Source organism: Citrus sinensis, chromosome 1 (genome assembly GCF_022201045.2).
Source record: "Citrus sinensis cultivar Valencia sweet orange chromosome 1, DVS_A1.0, whole genome shotgun sequence".
Classification (NCBI taxonomy): Eukaryota; Viridiplantae; Streptophyta; class Magnoliopsida; order Sapindales; family Rutaceae; genus Citrus; species Citrus sinensis.
Genome location: NC_068556.1, coordinates 548,385 through 574,603, shown reverse-complemented (window position 1 = coordinate 574,603; position 26,219 = coordinate 548,385). Strand labels below are relative to the sequence as shown.

The following is a 26,219-nucleotide window of genomic DNA, read 5'->3' as shown; positions in this document are numbered from 1 at the left end:
TTATCAAAAACCTAGAATTTTATTATGGTAATATTTTAATATAATAAAGTTCTAACAACTAAAATAAAGAATAAAAAAACTTCTCATAAATTTAAAGTCAAAAAAATTAAAATTCGAAAAAGAACTAGCAAGATAATTTTAGCCTGAAACTCCTCAAATATCCTTATGAACTTAGAAATTTTTTTAATAGTGTTAAGATTTCGATAGTAAAATATAGTTGTCAGAAATTTTGGCGGCGAATTAATATATCAGAAAACTTTTGGTGGATTTTTTATAATATAAAAAATCTGAAATTATGAAAAGCAAGAACGAATTGGCACTGTATAGAGAGATTGCTTTCCATAGTTTGATATATCGATGTTGAAGGGACATTCCTCATTAGACGATCTAATGCAAACTAAGGACAAAAGTAGTAATCATATTCCATACAAACACAACATGAAATTAAAAAAACCAAAAACAATCCCACAAACTACGGGGAAGCAAATCTACAAGTTTATTACAAACTTTTTTGCCCCCTTCTTTTTGACAGAAGTTTATTACAAATAGAACTTATTGCAACAAAAAAGAAGAAGAAGAAGAAGAGAGCCCAACTGAAGGTCTCAAGCACGATAACCACTTACTTTTTAATGCTTGGTTTACTGTAATGTGACTTAAAAACTAGTGAAATAAAGTTGTAGCGTAGAGCAAAAGTTGATAGTGGTGCAAAAGAAATGACTTTCAAAGTTAGTAATTTTGACAAAATAGTAAGAATCATAAACATATTTTTCATTAAATAATCGGAGTAAAATTACATTGGCTTCTAAACCATAATTGTAAGCTCTCATCAAAACCTTACATAAAATTACACTATTGAATAATAATTATACCAAAACAAAGCTTAATTAGTCTTCTCTATCTTCATTATTTTAGGAAAAAAAAAATCACCCTTAGGAATGCACATAAAGATTTGAACCCTTGATCACTTATCTCAAAATAGTTTGATTTTTTTTTGGGGGGTTAATTTCAATGTGCATGAACACTTTATTTTGATTTAGATTATACACACACGCACCCATACGCTTAAAAGTTAAAGGCAAAATCATTAGCATGTCAATGTCATTTGATGTAAGTAGTGATTAACTTTTGATGCAGAAAATAGGGAGAGTGGGCAACACAACTCCGGGATTTCTTATCTATCAAAGCCCAATCAACAACCCGCAAATGGATATGGCAATATAATTGAGACAAATTTAACAAGATGCATGTCACTCTCATTACGCATAAAGTCAATAATTTTGGTTTCCCGATGAGGAATTACAACTTGTTTAGACAGAATAATCGCTTAATCACAAAGCACTAACAACTATCTTTTGATCCTCTATGCATGTCATTGCCAACACAAAATCTATTAGCCCTTTTTGTTCTCTCCTTTGTGTACCCTACTCCTAATTAACTTTATCTAACATGCCCTTATGGGCAAAAACTTTTATTTCCTTTTGCGTAAAGTTGCACAAGCTTTTGAATAATTACACTTTTTTTTTATTAAATGAGACTATTACTCAAATTACAACTCACATTACATGAGATTATAACTAATATTTATAAATCAGATTATTATTGAGACCAACTTACATCAATGCTAATGGAGCTCTACCCAGATTTTAACCCTCACAAATATTCGAGGGATGTCTATTCCTTACTCTTAGATAAAAAAGAAGACTATCTTCGCTCAATTTTAATTGAGAAATGAAATACCCCCACAATGCATTTGTGGGGGTTCGAATTGCTGAACAGCCCTGACCACTCGGCCAAAGGCCAAGTGGCTAATAATTACACTTATTTACACCCACACCTGAAAAAAAAAATATTGAGAAATGAACATCTCTGGTTCTCCGCTACCTATAATGCATGAATTTTTTTTTTTTAAAAAAAAAGTAGAGTGCAATAAGGTTTGTTTCGATCCCCTTTTCATATAAAACAAACTCATAAAAGTTTGAATTTCCTATGCATTATAGATTATTAATGCGTGTATCTTATAGCACCTATTATATATTATAATGACACATCAATCACTATATAAATTTAAATGTTTAGAAACCCATAACATAAATTAATCAAATGTAAGCCTCAGCAGTACGTTAATTAATACATGCAAATACACAATACATAAGTGTCTTCCACGTGGTATTTTACATCATTTAAATTGAAAAACATACATATAATTTAGGCTTTAAGTAACGGAAGTTATAAGCAACTGAAAATAGATAAGTTGAGATCAAGTGGATGCACAAAAAAGCAATGAAGTGGCTTTGCTTTACGCTAATAATATGGTCAAGCTTTTTCGTTGGCTTGCTTCTTCTTTCCAATCATCTAGATGAAACTCAAGCAGCCGCCTAAGATTAACATTTGCACGAAACTATATATAAAAAAGAAAAAAGAAAAAAAATTGTCATATAATCCAATAATTTTCTTCATAATCTATGATTATACGGGTTATGGAAATGCAAACATCGTACATATTATGAATATGTTTACTTCCGTGCGTCCCAAGTCATACAATGATTGGCTTAAAATAAAGTACAATGATAAGTAAATAGATCAGGTCAGCCTTTAAGGCCGAAGGGACCAGTTTTTAAGCATGTGCTTTGCCATGTGACGACTTGTAAGAAAATATATAAAACAAATTAACAATGCGATGATTTAGAGCAAACAAAATTTGCCAGAACTAACAAAAAGTTATTTGCCACAATACAAAGTATAATGTGCCTATTATGATTTCGAGTTTGGGCCATTATGATTTATACCAACAGCCCATTCTAGCCCAAATATAAATCTCTTTGTTAAGCCCAACTCGGCCTATTTCTGTTTCTTAAAGGCCACAACCCACAAATAAGCTTTCTATAAACCGTATACTCTCGTTTTTATACAAACTTACGTGCGATTGAGTATATAATTAGTTGAATGAAAACATCACGTAACCCATATAATTATTTTTACTTTTACTTTTATTGAATAAATTTATTACGTCATGTTAGTTTGTATAAAAAAATTATGTGTATCAATTATTCTTTAGAAATAGGAATCATGGGTTGATTTAATAAATTTTAACATACTAATTCGGTTTGGGTTTTTAGGAAATTAAAACTGAAAAAAAAAAAAAACAGTTTCGATGTTGGCTTCATTGAGTTATGAAAAAATTGAACCAAACTCAAAAATATCAACTGCGAATTTCAGTGGACAAGGACAATCGTTGCTCATGCTGTCGCAAGTGACATTATCACTTGATACAGTTCATAAAACTTGTGTCACAAATTATCGTGGGATGATTACAAAAATAACCTTGCAATGGTGACTTATTGAAACAGCAACTGTACGGCCTTATCGATCATGTCTTACTTTTACACATGCCACATCACTAATTGTAAAGCACAATTAAACGAGTTTGGTCATCTCCTTTAATCTTTCGATGGGTCTCACGATAATTATTTCATAATTGCAAATTAACTTTTAATCCACTCTTTCTCATCTCTCCCGAACCCTCCATAAAACGATCGAAAGCTGGAAGCTTATTCCCGAAAGTAGAAATTGAGGAATAATTCCAAGGGATCCCATGCCAGTAGACCCCACTCAAAACTCTCACAGCCCCTTCTAATTGACTTTCATTTGTACTTTCCTCACTATACGTGACCCTATCATTTATCCATGCGTACTTTTATTTTTTTCCTTTTCTTGCAAGAAAAAGAAAAAGAAAAAAAATCATTAGAATTTAAAAACATAAACACTTTTAATTTTTTTTTTTTTCATTACAGTCTCTTGATTTAGAAACTAAAAGAATAATAATAAAAATTATAAGAAATTTAATTGAAAGAGGGAGAATTGATGCATGTCGGAGGAATAACAGTGGATCTGAACTGGTTCTTGCAATTGATATTAACAGTATTTATAATCGCGTTCGGTTTGCTTCACTTGGTTAAGAATACGGCGTCGAAGTACTTCGAGGTCGACGCCAATTTCGAAGGCGGCACCACCACCGATCGCAGCAACGGACACGCAATGTCGTCGTCTGTTCCTTCGGGCTCGTCGGACGACCTTTCGTGCATCGTCTGCGGCAATCCCGGCTCCAAAAAGTGTTCTCGTTGTAAATCTGTCCGTTACTGGTATATGCTTCTTCGAATTTTCCTTTCTTTTAATTTTAATAATCATTATTGATTCAATGTTTGATTTTTACGTTTAAACCCAAAAAAAAAAAAGAATTTTATTGTACTAAACATATTTTTTAGGCATGTTAAATTTAAAGTATTTGGTGTCCAATTATGAGAAATTTGATAACAGAGGGAAGGGTTTTATTTTTTCTAATTTATGCTTAGAAACCGATGTAATCAAACAGTGTTAACTTTTAATTATTGGATTCTATTAATTTTATTTTTGTTCGTGTAAATTTTTGTTTTATTATGGGATTTTTTCTTTTCAAGGATTAATCAGTTTGTATAACCAAGAAAGCTTTTTTAGGGAATAGGGGCAGTTTGCCTGTGTGCCAGCTTGAATTTGAACGCCATTCTGAAAATATTTAGCTTGGTTTTATGGATTTGTATAGTGGCTGTTGTTCACTGGATAAAGCTTTGGATTGAATATTTCTCATTAAGTCTTTGTCTATTTATTAGCTAAAACAGTTCATGTGGTTGAGGCCTATATTAACAAAGAGTCACATGGATGATATTATGTTTATCAGATTAAATGGAATTACTAAATCTTCTAAAGGAAGCCAAAAAAAAAAATCAACGTTTAATCAAGAAATTAATTAGTCACTACCTTAAAATTTTGGAATGAACTATCTTTGGCAGTTTTTTTCACCTGAGCAGTTAGAAGATCTGAATTTATCTAAACTCATAGCTCTTGATGTACAAGATGATCCTAGGTACTAATAGGATTGATGCAAATATTTGTCCTTACCTTATAGAGTGGATTAAAGCTGTTATTACTTTCAATGCTGGCCGAAGACAAATTTGAATCGGTAATTTGAGGGATACCGTTTTCTGTTGTCTCTACCATCTGTGTTTTGTGGTAGGAAATTATTGCATTGCCTTTGTGATAGTCTTGATTCTGTTGGCAGTCTCTTTTATTAGCATCCTTGTGCTTTAAGGTTCTTTATGTTTCTGCTACAGTAGTTTAGTGTGTTTAACTCTATTTTTTTAATGGTTGGATGATGGTTTGAATGCCCTAGTGTTTTCTTTTTCTTTTTTTTTCCCAAATTGAATTATTGCTTCAGACATAACACGTTTCTCTCATTTCTAGCTCATCAAAATGCCAAACGAGCCACTGGCAGTCTGGGCACAAAAGAAAATGCAAGGATATTGGCAAAATAAATTCAGTGCAGGGTCCCAGAAGTGATTTTGGGTCAAAAATTTCCAGTACTGGGGGTAAAAACTTTTCTGGGATTGCACTGGTTCCTACTCATGGAACTTCTAAGGTTATAAAAAAGCCAAGAGAGGTGAATGTTCGGACCTTTCCTTTTTACGTACTAGTTGAAACAGTTTTCACATTTTCACTTACTAACTAGAATTTACTGTTAGATTTTCAGATTCTTTTCCCTTATGATGAGTTTTTGAAACTTTTCAACTGGGACAAGCCTGGATTTGCTCCTTGTGGCCTTCTAAATTGTGGAAACAGGTTTGCATTTGCCTTGTTTCTTATTTGCTATACCACAAAGCTGTATGCTTTCAGCAGCTTCAGAGCCACACAACATGAATATTGTGTGCTTGCACATTATAAATCTTTTCACATGGAAACATATTAGTATATTGTGAATTCAAGATCTTACTTTATTTTTTTGTTTTTCATTATGTACAGCTGCTTTGCAAATGTGGTTTTACAATGCCTTACATACACAAGACCGCTGGTTGCATATCTGTTGGAGAAAGGCCATCGGAAAGAGTGTAATTCACAGACTAGAATCCTCTATGGCCTTGTCCTTTGGTTCTTACTTGGACAATTTCTCATCCTTTCTCGGTTCTAATTTTCAGGTGGACGTGATGATTGGTGCTTCCTTTGTGAATTTCAGACACATGTTGAAAAAGCAAGCCAAAGTTCGCATCCCTTTTCACCAATGAGTATCCTCTCACGGTTACCTAACATTGGTGGTAATCTTGGTTATGGAAGACAAGAGGATGCTCATGAGTTTATGAGGTTAGCAACTTGGTGACATGCAATCATTGATATTGTGCAGAATTAAATTGGGTTGTTAGAGGGTTTAGTTGAATATTTAGTTCAACATTTGAACTTTCAAATTCTTCCTTCTTGCAGATTTGCTATTGATACTATGCAATCAATTTGTCTTGATGAATTTGGTGGAGAAAAAGCTGTTCCACCTAGGTCACAGGAGACAACACTTATTCAACATATCTTCGGTGGTCACCTTCAATCACAGGTGATGAAACTTATTGGTTTGAACCTGCATTTTACTTGTTCTTCTCTAAATCTGCAGTATTATAGTTTCTGCCAGCTTGTCAGTTTCTTGGACCCATTTTCTTCTTTTCTGTCACTTTAATTAAGGAGTTAATGCATTTCTGAACTAAGCTGTTTCCTAATTTTGATCTCCTTTTTTTTTTAAACCCACCTTAACTTATAGAAAATAAGAACATTGCGAGAAATGGTTAACACTTGAGTGGTTGAGGCCTAATATAGAATGAGAGTGCCACTGAGAATTGTGAACTGAGAGGTGGGAAAAGATGCTGGGCACTCTGAACCTTGTCTGATTCAATACCACTACAAAATTTCCTTTGGATAATTTTATTGGGCAAGAGTTTTGGAATTGAACAGTGGCAATGTGAACTGGAATTGCCATGTACACAAGTTGGTTTCTCCTTTGGATGGCTTTAGCATATCAAAATTATAGAGTAGAGACTTTCATGTGGATTTGTGTTATTTTCAACAGTTCTGCTTGATGGTTTGTTGTACGCAACAGTCCTAGTGTACGTCTAGCTTTAGTGAAATGTTCTGATACTTATCTTTGTTTGCAATTCAGGTGATATGTTCAAAATGCAACAATATTTCAAACCAGTATGAAAATATGATGGATTTAACGGTTGAAATTCATGGAGATGCTGCATCATTGGAGGAATGTCTTGATCAATTTACTGCCAAAGAGTGGCTTGATGGAGATAATATGTATAAATGTGATGGGTATGGTTGCTCCCCCCTCTCATACTGTTATACTGTAAAAGTCACTTATATTGGCTTCTTCTGGCCGGATGTTTTACGTTCACTTATTTCTTTATGTCATGCATACAAGAGTTGGCATAGTTTTTTAAAATCATTGTTTTCCATCTTCCTTTGATAAGAGGTTTAACATATCTTCATGTCCAGCATTTATTTTTCTGTTCATCTGATTTAATTGTATTGACAGTAACTCTTGATTTAGTGTATTTGATCTCATCTCGAGATACAGTATTAAATATGAAACGCATTCCTTCTGACAGATGCAATGACTATGTTAAGGCCTGGAAGCGGTTAACCGTTCAACGAGCTCCGAACATTCTCACAATTGCCTTAAAAAGATTTCAGGTCTCCCAAATGCCCTTATTTGAGTTGCACCTGACAGTTTAAGCAATCTTAGGATTTTCGTTTTGAGAAATAGTTGTGATTCTCTGAAATCAACACTTGGCAATTTTGCAGAGCGGAAGATTTGGGAAACTTAACAAAAGAGTTACTTTTCCTGAGACTTTGGACCTAAGTCCTTACATGAGTGATGGAGGAGATCGTACAGATGTCTACAAGCTATATGCTGTTGTTGTCCATGTGGACATGCTTAATGCCTCGTTTTTTGGTCACTATATCTGTTACGTCAAGGATTTTCGTGGACACTGGTACAGAGTTGATGACTGTAAGGTAGAGATTCTTAATCTCTGCCTCTCTCTTGCGTACACATTTATATTTATTATAATTTTTTTTTACATCCTAAATAGTTGTACAAGGAAATCCATGTGTGTGATGGCTTCTGTTAGATTATATGGTCTCTGCTTAGATCAGAATTGGTGTACATTTTAACTAGGATACCACCTTGAAAAAGGCCCAACCGTGGATTGTGGATGAGTTATTCATTATATTATCACAATGGTTTTGAGTGTTACACGTACGAACTTTGATGGGCATTCTATGTTCACGTGAGTATGTATAGACACGCACTTCTATATGAATATTTGCGAAGTGTTTGAATTATCTGTCTCATCTAACCTTCCTCTCAACTTTTGATAGGTTACTAGTGTTGATTTGGAAGAGGTACTTTCTCAGGGAGCATATATGCTTCTATATAACAGGTGCCTTTTTTCTGCCCCTAATCTCGTAATTTTCTTTTTATTTTTTGGGTTTGGGATGTGGTGGGGTGAGGGTAGTAATCTCTTGATGATCTTGGTGCTTCATAGCACTTTAAACATTAGTAGAAAATTCGGCTCTAGAATGTGGTACCTTGATGCCTCGTAGAAGGTGGTGACTCAATTGTTCCTGTTTGCTGGTTATGCAGGGTTTCAGCACGACCTTCATATTTAGTCGATACTGAATCTTCGAGTTCAAGGAAGGAGGAGCCCAGTGCAGTTAATGCAGAAACAGAGCCAAAAGAAGTTGAATGCTCCTCTACCATGGAGTCAATTAATCCCAATAGCAGGTCTCTTTCCCTCCCATGTGATGACTTTTCGCATTTGAGGGTTTCAAGTTGCAAAAGCAAGTCAGCTGGGGCAATTGATCCTCAAGCGGTACCAGCACATTTCAAGGATACTAATGTGGACAATATAGAGTCAAGTTCCAACGGTGTTTTCAGTCATGAAAGTCATTCTTCTTCTTTTGGCTTAAATTCTGAAGATTTAAGAGTAGATGCCATGGATGTGGATACGGCAAATGCTCAGTCAAGTTCGTGGGATCGGCAGGACTTCTCTAATTGCAATGGAAAATTGTCTGAAGCCAAGAGAGGAATTCAAGATGATATGAATATTGATGATCCTGAGACATCCTTATCTGTCCCTAAGGCGGTCCCCTGTCTTGATAGTGATTCAGAAGCTGTGCTAAAAGACACAGAAGGTATGAATATAGTTAAATCTGAGCCAAGTTCACTTGCTGCAAAGGATATTAAAGTTTGTGGCAGTATTTGTCCTTGTCCAAGCGAGACATCTTCAGCTACACTGTACAATTGGAAACATGAAACACCATTTAACGGATTGGATGATGATGAAAATGGTTTCAAAAGAGTTGGAATAGAAGAAGAAATTTCCCAATAATCTGGTTGGTTGACGTATTTTACCACTAATTCTTTTTTCAATATTTTTTAAGGATCCCCATCTTCAAAGGAAGAGGCCAAGTTGGGAATTCTTGTCTGGGGTTTCGATATTTGCAGAAATCACAGTCCATTGTACTGACTTTTAGATGAACTATTTATGTGATACAGGACTAAGGATATCAATAGACTGAGAACAGGAATTTATCTATAAATGGGTTTTGGTTTTCCACTTTGTCTGTGAATATCAATGTTCTGGTATAATTTTGCTTGTCTCAAACACTAAATACTAGGGATCATTGAATGAATAGCCAGCTCTTTAGACCTGCAAACAATTACCCTTTTGCTAAATAATTTACTTTCTTGCAAGTGTTATTTCTCTGATTGCCTAATGACAATATCTTCTAGTTGCTTGCATATGGAGTTTAAACAATGTAATATAGTCTAGTAGCTTTCACATTCACAACCTCGCCGATGAGGTTGAGGATTTACAGTATATACCTTTTTTCTTATTTTAGAATAGGCTCTCTTTCTATGGATTTGAGTTTTACTCGAGATACATTATTAAGATAAATCTCGGCAGATAAAGTTTCAACTAAACTACATTAGTTAGAGATTCTCTTATTTCAAGCAAATTTTCAACTGTAGCTACATCAATCTAAGTCCTAATAGACTTATGAGCTGAATTTCAATTAGTTCATATCAAAGCAGATTTTGACAACCATCTGAGGTAACCGGAAAATATTTAAAACAAAAAGAAAAAAAAAGTGTAGGAAGCAAAACCTGAACAGTTTGTTTTCTGACTATCAATTGAAATGGAAATTAGAGAATCTGAATAAATGACGTGTTTATTTGCTTGAGGAATCGAAATTCAAAGTGGTGGGCCGCAGGTAAAATTGAGAATGATTATGGGCGTTTTCATTCTTATAGGATGTGAGAATAGAAATTTCATTCTCAGGATTCACCACACTGTCCCCACATAATTTTTAAAATTTCCATTTCATCCCTTTTTATATATTTAAAAAATTTTTAAAAAAAATCACTATGCATAGGATTGATCACTAATGCTACTCCTCACCGTTGCTGGTGCTCGTATTGCTGCAGTCGACCGCCAGTGATTATGATAATGAGTATTATCAATATCATCATGATCATGATCATTATTATTATTATGGTGATGATGATGATTTGTTGCTGTTGATGATGACGACGACAACAATAATCACAATAATAATAATAATAATAATTTTTTATTGATGATGAATAATAAAAATTATTATTATAATTGTTATTTTTTGTTGTTGTTGTTGAATTATTATAATTATAATTCTTATTATCGATTTGTAAATGTACCAGAAAAGGGTTATTTTTAGAGACCTCCCCTGAGGTTTAGTGTATTAACACTTAGATAGAATGTATTGATATAATTACAGCAACCTCCCCTGTCATTAGTATAAAAATACGTATGGCATCAGTATAAAAGGGTAAATGTGTAAAATCATATTTAAAATTCAAAATATATTTTTACTAGATCAATGATATTTTGACCGACTAGCCCACTGTTGACCGAACTTAACCAGTTGGCCATGACTCCACCGGCAGCCAATAGCGGTGCTTTGCCACTGCCGGAGTCCCCTATTCACCCTGGCTACCAACCCCAGTCACGGAAGCCTCTGAATCAGCCGCATCTACCACCACGCATTAACCCAAAAAGATGGCTTTTGTCTCACAACAGCCCACACACCAACAACGCCCCTTTGGCCATTACAGATGTCACCCAACCGCTATCACCCTTGAGCCATCCCGATACCATGCAGCAACCTTTGACATCCCAAAACTTAACCACACACAGCTCTCAAAACCATAGCTCATGGCTGGTCACGCCGCATACCACTGTCGTAATTTCTGCCATCAGTGATGGTTTCATTTCGTCGCCGTCTATCTCCTCAACCAACCCCCATGAAGTCCCGACCTCAATAAACATCTCAACAACCACAAAAACCCACGATTTTTTCATCCCACACTTGCAGCCACATTCAAACTCATGAGATCTCGTTGCCGCCATCTTGTCAAAGTCCGTTGATGGTCCTTCACTGCAAACAGAACCTCTTTAAGCCCAACACACCACCAATAGGCATTTTGTTGAACTGGGTTTTCAAACAATTTGTTGATTCTGACGCAGTTAATTGCTTTGTTGAACTGGGTTTTCAAACAATTTGTTAGAGTCCAAATCTAGCTATGGCTGCAAGACCGTGAAATCTCCTGAAAGCAAGAACAATTGACTGGCCTCGCATCTATTTGTCTTTTAGATAGGCACCAACTTTCAGATCCTTTGCAGCCAACTGATCAATTATTAAAAATAGTCAGAGACATAAGAAGGGAAGCCGTAAACATCTGGAGGACACGGGTTGGTTTCAAAAGCATAGAGCTGGGCAGCGGAGAAAGAAAGGAAGGGAACAAGGTAGAAAGAAAGACATGATGGCGTTGAAAGTGTATAAGCCAAGCCAAAGGACGGCGACAAGGAAGATGGCAGGCAGCAAAAGCAGTGGTTGAAGACTCGGTTAATCGGTGGAAGCAGCAGCCGGCCAAACCTATTACCCATAAATTCTCAAAACTACATTTAATAATTTATTATTTTGGTGAGAAGGATATTTTAGTAATTTTGACGGTCTACTAACAGTCAACTTAACGATTAATTAACGGTAGGAGAGGTTTCTGTAATTATATCAATACATTCTTTCTAAGTGTTAATACACTAAACCTCAGGGGAGGTCCTTAAAAATAACCCTACCAGAAAAAGATTGGCCCTGGTATAGGCGCAGCTTATTTATGTTGTATGATGGGCTCGCGTACGTCTCAGTTTCCCAACATTTTATGGGTTTGAAGAAAAAAGGTCCCTTTTGTTTTGTTATTGATTATTAGGGTACTTCATGCTTGGGTACAATAGCATAATTTTTTTGAAAAAATTGTAAGAAATGTTAATGTAGTTATTAGTTTATTTAACCATCAAAACAAATACAATAATAATAATAATAATAATTGTCACATTTTTTTAGTGCAATAATAATTGACTCAATTATTACTTGGGATATTATCAAATACCTATAAAAAATTTCCTAACGTATTAATACACTACCAAGATTTACTGACAACTGTATTTTACTATCTAATATTTCGGTTATTATTATTTTACCATTAAAACTCAACAATCTTGAAAAATTACTAAGGTCACAAGAGTATTTGAGGAACTTCAAGATGAAATTATTTTTCCAAATTTTATCTTTTTCTCCAGACATCCAATTTACGAGCTATTTTGTTTCTTTTATTTCAGTTATTAGAATTTTATTATATTAAAATATCTCCAAACTATAATTTAGGTTTCTGATATAATTACAACAATTGAAAAATTTTCATGCATCCATGAATAAACTAATTAATGAAATTATTTTCATTTGTACAAATAAAATTCACCATATTAATATCATATAATTTTATGTTATAAAATTATATATTATTATATTTAATTATCATTGAGCACAATATGGTTAAATTTATTTGACAAGTGAAAATAATATCATGATTAGTTAGTTTATGGCCGCATGAAATATTTTCGATTGTTGTGACACTATTAGAAAACCTAGGATTTCTAATAACTGAAATAAAGAAAACAAAAAAGGCTCATAATTTAGATGTATAAAAATCTGTTAAAAAGAAAGAAACTAAAAAAATAACTTCAGATTGAAAAATCCTCATATACTTTTGTGACTCATTAATTTTTTATTAGTGTTGAGGTTTTAATAATAAAAAAATAACTAAAATATTAAGGTTTCGTTTAGAATAACTTTTCAAGTAAAGTTTATTTAAGTAAAGTTTATTAAAAATTAAAAATTATTTTAATAAATAATTTTTAAATTTATGTTATGAAAAAAATAAAAAATAAGTCTGTTAAATAAATAAATAAATTTTAATATTTTTAAAAAAATTTAACCTCTATTTCTAAAAATCTAAAATTTAAATTTTTATTAATAGAGACAAAATAGTTTATTTAATATTTAAAAGTTATAGTAAAAAATAACTAAATAATATCAAAAATTTTAATAAGAATTTATAATATTAAATAAATACTTATAATAATTAGATAAATTATACAAAACACGTATTAAATAGTAAAATATTTTTACTACAAATTCTTAACGCTGAATTGAAATATAAACAAACTTTTTTAATGATATCCCTTATATTTTTCCGCAGGATGGTCCGCAACTGACGGTGACGGTACACGCCATTTATCACTTGCTCTAACCAAAGCCATACTCCAAAACCCATTTCCCTTGATCCAAGAACCGCGATTTTTTTATTTTATTTCTTTTCCCCTATTGATAAATTTTACAGTAACCATGTAACACTTTAATCGTTTCTATCAGGTAAAATTTTTACCCTTGTTATTATTTATTTATTTATCTGTTGATCCCATTTCAACTTGTTTAGTGATGATTTAAGCTGTCTTTCTCTTGCAGGTTTCACATTTTGCTACTGAGCTGAATTTCGATTCATTGAATCATGGAAACGAGCACTGATGCAGAAATATCACCGTTTTTGGGGTTGCTTTCTCTTAACTTTGAATTTTTATCACTTTTTTTTTTTAGTAGTATCAGATTTTGTAATAATTTGTATACTAAAATAGTATAATTTTTTTAGCCTTCTTTTTTTTCTTTTTGCCTTCAAATGCAGTAAAGTGTGCTCCCAAAATACCTTTTTGTATTTGAAATTTTCGGAACCCGTCAGTTCTGTACATTTTTAAAATCTGAATTTTGATTTGTTTGCTTTCAATTTTCGAAATAAAAACTACATGGGTACAGAACAGATTTCTTCAACTGTAGGGTAAAATTAGTACCTCATTTCGAATTATTAGTTTGTTTTGGCTTGATTTTGCATCCATTCTGTTGCCCAAGTTTTTCACCAGTTAAATATTAAGTATATTTGTACTGATTAAGTAGCTTGTTGTACCAAAATGCAGTTTGTTTGCTGCCTTATCATATGGGGTTTCTTCAATGGCAATGGTTTTCATTAATAAGGCAGTTATCATGCAGTATGCTCACTCGATGACCCTCCTTACTTTACAGGTATTGAGTTAACGGCCAAAAAATGGAAATCTATATTCATTTTGTACTTGTATTTTGTGGCTAATGTCTGTTTATTGTGGGATATTAATTGGTATTTTGATTGTTTTAGCAATTGGCGACCGCGTTGCTTATACAAGCTGGTCGACAAATGGGATATACAAAATCCAAAGCAATAGATTTGATGACAGCTAAAAAGCTTCTGCCAGTTTCACTTTTTTACAATGCTAATGTGGCATTTGCTCTGGCAAGCTTGAAAGGGGTCAACATTCCAATGTACATTGCTATAAAACGACTCACACCACTTGCGGTGCTGGTTGCTGGGTTCTTTTCAGGAAAGGGAAAACCTACAACTCAGGTTCATCGTACCCTTTCTTATCAATTGTCACCATCTATTTTCTGAATTTCTAATATCCATTTCCTGGTTTGTTATCGAATGTTTTCTGTGTAAATTTGGCCCTGTGGATGGAATGTTCAATTTCAACAATTTTCTAACATCTTGCTTAATCCCAAATGAGAAAATTGAGCATTGCATTCCCTTTCTTGAACCTGCACAATGAATTTGATTAAGGAGGTTGCTTTGAATTGGCAACCATCTGGTTTTAAAGTGGTTGCATTTGTAATCCTTATTATAATAAATAGCATATCACATTCCTGCAGAGAAGCTTCATCATGTAGGAAACTCTCTTAATAATTGTGATTTTGTCGTTGTTACTTTTCAGGTAACACTTTCAGTTCTATTGACTGCTACTGGGTGTGTTATAGCAGCTCTGGGAGATTTTTCTTTCGACCTCTCTGGGTACAGCATGGCCCTGACCTCTGTTTTTTTCCAGGTCAGGTTCTAAAGTTCTGTTTGCCATGTATGTGTATTTTATACTGCTGGTGGAAATTGTAGTGTCAGTTTTACTTATATAGGTGGTTGATCTAAATTGCAGACCATGTACCTTGTATTAGTTGAGAAATCTGGTGCAGAGGATGGGCTTTCTTCAGTTGAGATAATGTTCTATAACAGCTTCCTTTCTCTTCCATTTTTGGTATTTCTCATCATAGTTACAGGAGAGTTTCCCGGCTCATTGTCATTATTATTTTCAAAGGTCAGAATTTTTGTCCAATCTCTTTTTACTTAAACTCGCTCTTGTCTTTGTTGGAAAGCAATTTCTCTTTGATATTGTTGTGCCTGAGCAAAGAATCTCAGACTAATTGACTTTGCATTTGCTACTCTTTGAAGTTGTTCTGAGAGTCATTTGTAACTGTGAATTTGTAGAAATAATAAATAAGAAAAGCTTTCTTGCTAAATCCTTTATTCTTTATTTCATTTCATACCCTTTATTCTTCATTTCAATTCATACCTTAATATTGATGTACACTCATGGACCTCTAACTGCATTCAGGTTTGGTTGTAACCATACTGACTTTTTAAATCTGTCGAATGCATATTTTTAGTTCATTAGTTTGACTTAGGTTTGCCACTTTAAATTGGTCAAGTCCCTGACAGCAATGAGCACAATTCATTGATGTGTAAATTGACTTTTCCACTTGAAGACTCAATTTTTCTCTTTTAATCGGCATCACAATTAAGCTTCCACTAGTTCTTCATGAGTGGTTTTATGTTGGGATTGTAGATTGCTGGTGGTATTCTCATGCACAAAAGTAAAGATCCATAATCCTATTATTCTGCAAACAATTTTGCTTTAACAGTGAGTGATTTATTAACACCTGGAGCCTTTATTTAATTGAAAATTATCTTTATTTGCAGAGTAACTCCTTTTCTTTTTTGGTGATCCTTATTCTTTCTTTGGTGATGGGCATCATTCTCAACTTTACCATGTTCTTATGTACCATTGTCAATTCTGCTCTAACCACAACAATTGTTGGAGTCCTCAAAGGCGTTGGGTCCACGGTATGTACTAAACAACCTTTCAGACTTTGTTTTGGTCACTTTTTGAGAAATGCAATAAGGAAAGGGAGCTGTGATTTTATCCATTTCCATGCCAACTATTGTAAAATTTTTAAATTTGTTCTTTCTCAAGTTGATAACAGTGGCATTTCGTTTTTCCCTGCTCAGACCCTTGGTTTTGTCGTGCTGGGTGGTGTGCAAGTGCGTGCTTTGAATGTGACTGGATTACTTATTAACACAGCTGGTGGTGTATGGTATTCATACGCAAAATATCAGCAAAAGAAGAAGAAATTACCAAAATCTGATGTGGAGGCTTATCGTAAATAGATTATATGTGAGGATGCCTGTGGTTACTAACTTCTGCTTCCTCTTGCTGTAGGGTTGTGTCATTCATACCCCATATCTTGTTGTAGTTCCATGATTGAGTATGATAGCAATTTCTTGCTGAAACAGTACTTGCTCTTATGTTGTATAAACAAATAGATTAACAGAATCATCATCTATAGTTGATTATCTTGATCTTGGGATTTCTAGTTTGCTGCTTTCTGATAACATTCTGATTCTCTTTTGCTGCAGCCACATCTAAAGACTTGTTGTAGTGTGAAAATTGAGAATAATTGTACTAAAGCGTATGGGTATCTGTTGCCAAGATCAAGAATAATTCTGCTAGAAACTGCTGGGTGGTAGTGTTTGCAAATCGCACATGCACTTGTTTTCTAGTTCTCAAATGACACTGCATATTTTCAGTGGTGATTTTCCTTTCTTTTGAAGTCTCCTTGTCTCCACTTTTTAAGCAAAGGCTCAGTTAAGTCAATTATTTTCATAGAGTCTGAAAAATGTCCACTTGTAAGTCCAAAAGTACAAAGCAGCTTCTAACACAAGTGATTCTTGGCTTCAGTATTAAATAGTTGACTAAATCGGAGAAAGGAAAACAATTTGACAGAAAATTTTGAAGGATACGAGGACTACAAAATTTCAGGAAAATAGGAAAAATTTCAGCAAAATATGAATAAAGAGTAACATAGAAGTGACGAGAAAGTGACTAACTAGGTGAACGGAATGATGTGATTCTTATTATTAACGAGAAGTGACGGCAATGTCACTTTCTCATTGCTTATCAGAACTTCTTTTGTAATACTCTCATCAATTTTAGTTTTTTTTGTTTGTCATTTTTTTCTTTTCACTTTCTTATTACATTTTAATATTTTATCACATTTTTGTCGCTTTCTCATTACACAATGCTTCGAACAAATACGAAGCGCACAATTTTGGACGGATCATAGGAAGCACCAGCTTGTTCGTACCACAAGTGACTCTTGGCTTCAAAATCAAACAGCTGATTAAAGTTTGTAGCTCTTGCAAAAGTTTTTTTTCCAAGAGAATAAGAACGCTTTCTTATTAATGGTTCAATATAAAAGAAACCCAGTTGGAGGCTGAGATGTTAATGACTCGAAAGGAGAAATCAAAGTTCAGTGATCTAAAAAATTGTAGGTCCCTTGCATAACTTTTAATTATTATTATTTTTTAATTTTAACTTTGTTCATAAGAATTGTAAAATTTTCAGCCGACAAAAGATTGGGCTGGTGGGCAGCAGCACGTGGTGGGCTTTAATTTCGAGTAGGGCATTGCTTGTGGGTGGTTGCTTCCCTTGATTCCAAATCCGCGCTGCCCACAAGTTAAAACAACATTTTAACAATGGGTCCAAAAAAACTTTCGCGTTTTGGTACAAATTTTGGATTCACCACATTTTATTTTATTTTATTTTATTAATACTGGACATCTAGATATTTATAAGCAGCATTGCACCAAATAATACTGGATGCAATATATAGGGGCGGATGCAATATGTGACCAGTGGGCTGTAGCCCCTACTGGCTATAAAAAAAAGGTTCTAAGAATAAAAGAAAAAATATTTAAGATTTCTAAGTAGTTCCTATTAAATCTATTAAAATTGATCCTATAAATTTATAAACTCACAAAATTTAAACTTTAATTTTTTTTTATACACTGATATATTACAATCCTGATATTTACAATCATAAATTTATCAGGATTTGTCCTGAGTAATTCTATTACAGCACAACCCGAATATCAATTCTCACTAAACTGGAGGGAGATTTACCCTCACTATTAATATTAAAACTTTAACTTTTAGAATTATAAAAGCCTATACTATAATTAAAAATAATGATAGGTCATCATCACAAACATTTTTTTATTCTTGAAAATATGTCGAGAACAATTATAAATGTATTAACAAATATTTTATACATTCAAAGTTTTAGTTTTAAAATTTTACTATTATGTAATTCAGCCCCCGGTAAATTATTTTTCTAGATCCGCCAATATAGATATACCAGACGATTCAATTATTATTATTTTTTTTTAACAAAACGATCAGGTTATAAATAGTAATCTGTTAAGGGATTTGATACCTGAAGCAAATTATAGACCAATTACTTGAAGGAAATTCTGGAGAAAATCTTTATTATGTTTCATGGGTTTCAGCTTGCCATCACATTTTAAATGCTCAACCCTAAATTGGGTTTCCTTTCTACAAGCTAGTGATAAGTGGTGAGTCAAAAAAAATTTTTATTCAACCTTTTTTTTGATTTCATGTCACAGTGTGTGCAGATGCTTTATCTATTTTGATGAATTATTATGAAACCATTTTCTTTATTTATTTATATGAAAAATGTTTCACTCAGAAATTTTAAAGTATGGGAAAATGCAGAAAACCTTTAAAACCGCATGGTTTTAAAGGCTTAAAATTGTAAGCTTTTAAAGTCGTGTGGTTTTAAAGTTTTTCCGGACTTTTCCGCACTTTAAAATTCATGATCAGAAAACTACTCTTATATAGAAATAATGAAATCTGAGGGTTTGAGTGTGAGTGATAAAGAGTTAACATCCATACTTCTCCAGCTCAGGGTTGCCGATTTTTTAGTTCATGTTGGATTTTGTTCAACAATTGTTTATATCACATGCAGCAGCACAGGTCCAGAAATAATTGCTTCAATTATTTAAATAAAAATAAATAAATATAATCACCAGCGTAAAGAGAAAGAGAAAGAGAAAGAGCTAAAAGCTTGAATTTTATTGCAAAAAGTACGCAATGTTAGCGTGTAAATCATATTAAGGATGACTATTTTTTTTTAATTTCAGATAATTTTTTATTACTAACTCCTTAATTTTTCGTTCTTAACCCCCAACTTATGATTTATGTTATATTAAATAACGCCGCATTATAGATAATAAAATGTAAAACCAGCCAATTACAACTTAAACTCATCGAGTTCAAATCATCATTTGAGTAGTTAAAAAAACTTGTCATAACTTAAACTCATCAAGTTCAAACCATCATTTGGGTACTTAAAAATCAAGTTCAAACCATCATTTGGGTACTTGAAAAAAGCTTGTCTTCTGATGTGGATTGATCACATACATGGCACCGGATGTATGCCCCCAAATCGCAAATCTGAAACAGGCCTTTGTGTTTTTAGATAATAATATTAATTTTCAGATTTCAATGAGATTACGGTTGATATAAACGCTTGTTTTCTGTTAAGCGAATAAAACACAAAAATAGCAGTCCATTTAATTCCAACAAGAAAACGTGCGACTTTTTGTCTTTTCATTGTAATTGGTCGAGCTCCAGCGAAACAGTGAAAGAGAACAAACAAATGTCAAGAAACTCGAGAGGACGACAATAAAGTGTAATGAGATCACTGGATCAGTTACTACAAACACAGGTCAATTACTTGCTTTCCTTTTTGACAAATTAATTAGTTTCCACCAGTTCAAAGAATGCTCATGATAACCATTCCAACACACGTGGCAAAAAGCAATAAAAAGTCGGCAACACCATCACAAGCAACTTCTTCACACATCTGCCCTCTTCTTCAAGCTTTCAATGGTTTTGAGACTTGCCACTTGTTAAGGCCAATTTTCCCTAATCATTAAATTTTCTTTGAATGGCTCATTCTGTTCAACTCCTTTGTGTTCTAGGCTTACATTCACCCAGTTATTTAACTTTTAGATATTTAAAATAAAAATTTTCACATAATATACAGTGATTAAGTGAATCTCTCATCTACCATTTAAATAATTCGAGACATAAATAAATTAATTTATTTTTAGATATTTAAATAAAATGATGCATATAAATATTCAAACTCCTGAACCCATAATAATAAGGTATAGTCTAAATATCTAGATATGCTTATATCTTCGAGATACCATACATTGAGTACTTTCCTCATTCTTTAATCCCTCCATAATTATATGCGCTAAATAATCTAATACTACTTGCACACTATTATTAATCCTCAATTTAATTCCTTATAAACTAACCAATACAACGATAAACTGAATGGCCAAGCTTTAATGGACAACTATGCAAATTAGCCCCGTCACAATGTTTAAAGTTGTGCCAAGACAAAAGTAACAGAACAAAAGAATATTCTTATCTTGTTTATGTGCATAACCGACATGATCCGGTGGTAATAATAAAAATAACAATGATAATCTTCTAATTAATCGCCATTTATTACATGATACCTTGAGTGAGCCAATTAAGTTGCATTTTTTTTGGTGGGGGGGTGGGGAATCATTTTTAACACTTGAGGTTTTTATTTTTATTTTTATTAGAACGAGTCAACAAGATGATGTATTAAAAATTTATTTTATTAAGCATCCGATGGTAAAAATAATTTTTTTGAGGATGAGAGAGTATTTTTCTTTAGATTTCCTAGCTCCGCGATCTTGTATTATTCCTAAGTAACAAAAACACTATTTAGTCAAAAGGAAACTGAAGCCTAATCAGGGTTTTTTCACTAAGAATAGAGTGTTGTGTTTAACGTGTTGAATGAAGTGTTTCACTTTTTGAGTCAACTTGTGTTGTGGGTACTATTTAGCTGACGTTACCCATGTTAAGCAATGTTTCTGTAATTTATTATCTCAGCATATTCTGCGAGCTAAAATTATTAACAAAATGGTTAATTTAGTTAAGTTAAATGGAAGCTTTGTGGTGCTTTGTTTTGTTTTAGTTTAGGGTCTCTTCTTACTCATACTCTTCCAGCAGCAGCTTCAGATACTTTTCCTCATGATGTTGCTTTCCCATGTTGCTTGTGTCTTCTAGATTGTCTTTTAGCCTCTCAAAGCCTCCACTTTTTTTTCGCTTTTTTTAGGTACATTGTGTTGTAAAATGGAGAAACTTTAAATTTTTGTAGTGGGTTCTTACTTCTTTTTATTTGATTGGGGGATCTAGTTCGTTTGTTGAAGCAAGATCTGGGTTCTGAAGATTTCTGCTTCTTAGTTTCTGAATGTTTTTGTTTCTAATTTTTTTCCTGTTTCTCGTGCCTGTGATACAAAAATAGTGTTTTTGGCTTTAAAATGGCTCCAAGTTTAGATTTTTCAGAGTGGTGGTCAAAGGATACGAGAAAGGGAACTCCAGTGGTGGTTACAATGGAGAATCCTAACTATTCAGTTGTTGAAATCAACGGCCCAGATGCTGCATTCAGGCCAGTTGAGAAGAGTAGAGGCAAAAATGCTAAGCAAGTCACATGGGTTTTGCTTCTCAAAGCACACCGTGCTGTTGGTTGTGTAGCTTCGCTAGCTACTTTCCTTTGGGCTCTGCTTGGTGCCATCAAGAAAAGATTGATCTTTAGACAAGGTGTTTCAATGGATAATGAGAAGATGGGAAAGGGGAAAGCGCTTTTCACAGTCATTAAAATGTTTTTGGTTACTGCATTGGCAATTCTTGCTTTTGAACTAGTTGCTTATTTCAAAGGCTGGCATTATTTTAGAAACCCCCATTTACACATGCCAAGAACCAGTGATATCCAAAGCTTGTTTCATATGGTATACGTTGCTTGGTTGACATTTCGAGCTGATTACATTGCACCCACAATTCAAGCACTCTCTACTTTCTGTGTTGTTTTATTCCTTATCCAATCTGTGGATCGATTAGTGCTGTGTTTCGGTTGTTTTTGGATTAAGTACAAGAAGATTAAGCCAAGGATTGAGGGGAATCAATTCGAGTCTGATGATGTTGAGGGGTCCAGTTTTGAGTATCCCATGGTTCTTGTTCAAATTCCCATGTGCAATGAGAAAGAGGTAGCACAGAGAACTTGATCTTTTTTGTGTTTTAATTTGATTTGGTCTGTGTTGTATTGCTGTATGCTTCTAGCAAATGATAACTCTAGATTTGAGACTGTTTGATTTATAGGAGTATTTTATAATTTAGGAATTGATGGGACAATGTCCTAGAATCTCACAGCTTGAATGGAACTGTAGTGCTGAAATTTAAGAGGTTTTAAAAGTATGGATGAACGTCGGAAGATGAAGAGTCAGATCAACTTCAGTAAAAATGTAATTTTTAGAACTTGATAATATAGTTCAAAAATATTTGCAAAGTTTAAAAAATTAGGTGTGGAGTTTTAGTATCTTAAAATGAAATACTTCTAATTAAAAGTATAAGATACAACTATAGCACTTCCAAAGAACTTTCCTGATTTTTTCTGAATATCTAGATCTGTCAATTTAACTGAAGAACTGGACAGAAGTCCATGAGGCTTATGACATAAAGCAGGGACATCCGGAATTAGCATGATCAATGGTGTTGATGGAACTCCTCTGGCTTGTGCAGGTATATGAGCAGTCCATCTCTGCTGTCTGCCAACTTGATTGGCCAAAAGATCGGTTCCTGATTCAAGTTCTTGATGATTCTGATGATGAGAGCATCCAATATTTAATTAAGGCAGAGGTCTCTGAGTGGAGACAAAAGGGTATTAACATAGTTTATCGTCATCGCTTGGTTAGAACCGGTTACAAAGCTGGGAATCTTAAGTCAGCAATGGGTTGTGATTACGTGAAAGACTACGAGTTTGTTGCAATATTTGATGCAGATTTCCAACCTAATCCAGATTTTCTTAAAACTACAGTTCCACATTTCAAGGTACAGAAATAAAACATTAGTCATTTTATTGAATTTTGCTAAGAAATTACTTTGTAGACAATAAATCGGTGCCTATTGTTTCCCTTGTTGCTGCAGGACAATCCCAACTTAGGTTTGGTACAGGCTAGATGGGCTTTTGTGAACAAGAATGAGAACTTGCTGACACGCCTCCAGAACATTAATTTGTCTTTTCATTTCGAGGTGGAACAACAGGTTAACGGAGTATTTCTAAGCTTTTTTGGTTTCAATGGAACAGCTGGCGTCTGGAGAATTAAGGCCCTTGAAGAGTCTGGAGGATGGCTTGAAAGAACAACCGTAGAGGACATGGACATAGCTGTTCGTGCTCATCTCAATGGTTGGAAATTCATATTCCTTAATGATGTCAAGGTACTGGTTTAATCTTGGCTGATCTCCTTTTGTATTCAAATTGTGTAATATTATCTTTATGTGATTGCACTCCTAGGATTTGCTTCAAGATTTAGTTAATAAGTTATTGATGGATTCGAGTGAAACCGATATATAATTTCCTGAAAAATTTTCAGAATGATTTTAGAAAGCTGACTACTTTGTAAATTTTTCAGGTCCTTTGTGAAGTTCCTGAGTCTTATGAAGCTTATAGAAAGCAGCAACATCGTTGGCATTCCGGCCCTATGCAACTTTTCCGCTTGTGTCTTCCAGCAATCATAAAATCTAAGGTACATTTGGTACTCAAATTATTTTTCCAACTGTTCTAATAAACTAAAATACAACTAATGAATTCTGTAACACTGCAGATACCAACGTGGAAGAAAGGAAACTTAATACTGCTCTTCTTCCTATTGAGGAAACTTATACTTCCTTTCTATTCCTTCACATTGTTCTGCATAATTCTTCCTCTAACCATGTTCATACCCGAGGCAGAGCTTCCTGTGTGGGTCATTTGTTACGTTCCCGTTTTCATGTCATTCCTCAATATTCTTCCTGCCCCAAAGTCCTTTCCTTTCATTGTGCCTTACCTCTTATTCGAAAACACTATGTCAGTGACCAAATTCAATGCAATGGTATCTGGACTATTCCAGTTGGGTAGCTCTTATGAGTGGGTTGTCACCAAGAAGGCTGGCAGATCATCAGAATCTGACTTGCTAGCAGCTGTTGAGAGAGAATCTAAGACAATGAACCAGCCACAGATACTCAGAGGAGCTTCCGAGAGTGAGCTTTCTGAGTTAACCCAGTTAAAGGAACAGAAAGAATCAGCTCCCGCAGCTAAGAAAAAGGTCAACAAGATATACAGGAAAGAACTGACGCTCGCATTCCTCCTACTTACAGCTTCCGTCAGAAGCTTGTTAGCAGCCCAGGGAGTGCACTTCTACTTCTTGCTCTTTCAAGGTGTGACCTTCCTCCTTGTGGGGCTTGATTTGATTGGGGAGCAGATGAGCTGATAGCGCATTGAGGCAAGACAGAAATGAAAAGCATACATCTCAAATTCAACCAAAGCACATCACAACAGCAGACATTCATGTTAGCGGTGAAATTGAAGATCGTCTCATTTATCCTTAGCAAGTAGTGGAAGGGTGCCCACTTAATTCAATACCATTTAATTCAATAAAATGAACTTTCACTTTCGACATTTAAAATTTTCTCTCTTCATCAATCATTTTCCATACCGTAGTCACAGTCTTCTGAATTTCTTTCATGTTTTATGTGAAATATCTGTCACTGTTAGGCACTGATTTATTGTTGTTTGTCATAGATAGGATGTTGTATCTTTTTTTTCCCCGCCATTTTACAGTTGGTTTTTGATTCTTGATTGGGTGTGATTTGGCCTTTCAGATTCAAGCCATATTAAATTTGTAAAGTCCAGACATTTGAGTGAGGTCCAAGCATGAGCATGCTTGCTTGATGCTTTCTGGTTTTTAGATTCCAAAAACTTAAATCATATGTATGTACATTTGCATTTATTGACCTCTTCTATCTAATGTAAATCTCTCTTGCTCTTCACTCTTTCGTGTCAAACTTCCCTTTGGCTTTGTTTCTTACGCAATTTGCTCCTACACTTGTGCAAACCAGCACGTGTATGGTTTGATAAATTTTAAGTGTCGGCAGGCAATGAAGTGGTGGGAGTTGTTGGAGGCTTTTTGGTGCTTGGACAAATCAATTTTTCATTAGTAGGGTTAGAAAGCTGGGGCCAAGTGATCTGTTTGTGAGCATATGCAGATTCTTGTTTCCGTTTAGTTTATGAAGCTCAATGTTAGGTTGTTTTAATTAGGACAAAAATGTACCTTTCCTTGGCCGTGCGTCCTAGGTCCACTTCATTAAGATTTTGTCCAGCAAAGTTCATTTGGGGCCAAAAAAAAAAAAAAGAGGGAAAAATCATTGACTTGACAAATCCCCACCTAGTTTCGGTTATATTCCTTCGGCACTTGGTATTCATTATGGGATTAAACCTGTTACCTGCAGGTAGGTTTTGGGTTTTGTAATTAATGTAGTGTAGGGCCAAAATTTACTCGCCTTGTCCAAAAGTGTTCAAATTAACAACCCGTTCGACATTTGAGAAATAAAATGAGAAATTATTGGTTCATTTATTTTATGAAATCTTAAATGTATGAACACACAAAATTTCTTTTAGTTTATGTTGTTGTGGAATAGAGCCACACACAGAAAATATGGTCTGAATTTTGATGTTCCCAAATAACAAAAAAAATAAATAAATAAATAAAATGAGAAAATAAAAACGAACAAAAAATAATTTATCCATATTCCTAAAACATTAAGAATCTACTTATATATCTGGAAAAAATTTTAGGAGATAAAAGAGTGTCATTTTCCCTTAATTTTATATATGAAGATAGGCAGAACAATTATTTTTAATGAACGAGGTTCTTTTTGTATTTTAAAATGGCTTCAGTAGTTGGCTAATGATTAAAATCTGGAGTGCACATGCTGATAGCTACAAGATTAGCTGATTTTTCATTTTTGTAGTTTCGAATTTTAAATTGGAAGATTATAAATTTTCCCCTACTGAAATTA

The 26,219-nt window shown here is 33.9% G+C and overlaps 3 protein-coding genes across 4 annotated transcripts; all 3 read left to right on the top strand.

Moving 5' to 3' along the window:
* Nucleotides 1–3,712: 3,712 nt before the first annotated feature.
* On the top strand, nt 3,713–9,476 carry LOC102607963 (ubiquitin carboxyl-terminal hydrolase 18). Its single transcript, XM_006483429.4, has 11 exons — nt 3,713–4,139; nt 5,275–5,470; nt 5,561–5,649; nt 5,830–5,915; nt 6,003–6,165; nt 6,283–6,406; nt 7,004–7,161; nt 7,458–7,542; nt 7,654–7,866; nt 8,233–8,294; nt 8,498–9,476. The coding sequence occupies exons 1-11, from the start codon at nt 3,862–3,864 to the stop codon at nt 9,243–9,245; spliced, it is 2,202 nt and encodes a 733-aa protein (XP_006483492.1). The 5' UTR covers nt 3,713–3,861; the 3' UTR covers nt 9,246–9,476.
* A 4,007-nt stretch (nt 9,477–13,483) lies between these two features.
* Nucleotides 13,484–16,777, top strand: LOC102607663 (UDP-galactose/UDP-glucose transporter 7). Of its 2 annotated transcripts, XM_006483428.4 has the most exons (8): nt 13,484–13,665; nt 13,759–13,842; nt 14,259–14,364; nt 14,474–14,719; nt 15,084–15,194; nt 15,297–15,455; nt 16,118–16,261; nt 16,427–16,777. In XM_006483428.4, the coding sequence occupies exons 2-8, from the start codon at nt 13,802–13,804 to the stop codon at nt 16,583–16,585; spliced, it is 966 nt and encodes a 321-aa protein (XP_006483491.1). In that variant the 5' UTR covers nt 13,484–13,665; nt 13,759–13,801; the 3' UTR covers nt 16,586–16,777. The 2 variants fall into 2 exon arrangements, with proteins under 2 accessions (XP_006483491.1, XP_024957186.1); XM_025101418.2 differs by lacking the exons at nt 13,484–13,665; nt 13,759–13,842 and adding an exon at nt 13,886–14,122.
* A 4,343-nt stretch (nt 16,778–21,120) lies between these two features.
* Nucleotides 21,121–25,190, top strand: LOC102607370 (probable xyloglucan glycosyltransferase 5). The gene is made up of 5 exons (XM_006483427.4): nt 21,121–22,372; nt 22,905–23,213; nt 23,310–23,600; nt 23,795–23,908; nt 23,987–25,190. Exons 1-5 carry the CDS (start codon nt 21,650–21,652, stop codon nt 24,629–24,631), a joined length of 2,082 nt encoding a protein of 693 aa, XP_006483490.1. The 5' UTR covers nt 21,121–21,649; the 3' UTR covers nt 24,632–25,190.
* The last annotated feature ends 1,029 nt before the right edge of the window (nt 25,191–26,219 follow it).

Coding starts and splice junctions, on each gene's coding strand:
- LOC102607963 (XM_006483429.4), top strand. CDS start 3,862: ATGCATGTCGGAGGAATAACAGTGGATCTGAACTGGTTCTTGCAATTG. Junction 5,916..6,002: donor GAAAGGCCATCGGAAAGAGT/GTAATTCACAGA, acceptor TCTAATTTTCAG/GTGGACGTGATGATTGGTGC. Junction 7,543..7,653: donor TTGCCTTAAAAAGATTTCAG/GTCTCCCAAATG, acceptor GCAATTTTGCAG/AGCGGAAGATTTGGGAAACT.
- LOC102607663 (XM_006483428.4), top strand. CDS start 13,802: ATGGAAACGAGCACTGATGCAGAAATATCACCGTTTTTGGG. Junction 15,195..15,296: donor TGACCTCTGTTTTTTTCCAG/GTCAGGTTCTAA, acceptor TCTAAATTGCAG/ACCATGTACCTTGTATTAGT. Junction 16,262..16,426: donor TCAAAGGCGTTGGGTCCACG/GTATGTACTAAA, acceptor TTCCCTGCTCAG/ACCCTTGGTTTTGTCGTGCT.
- LOC102607370 (XM_006483427.4), top strand. CDS start 21,650: ATGGCTCCAAGTTTAGATTTTTCAGAGTGGTGGTCAAAGGATACGAGA. Junction 22,373..22,904: donor CCATGTGCAATGAGAAAGAG/GTAGCACAGAGA, acceptor TGGCTTGTGCAG/GTATATGAGCAGTCCATCTC. Junction 23,909..23,986: donor CAGCAATCATAAAATCTAAG/GTACATTTGGTA, acceptor GTAACACTGCAG/ATACCAACGTGGAAGAAAGG.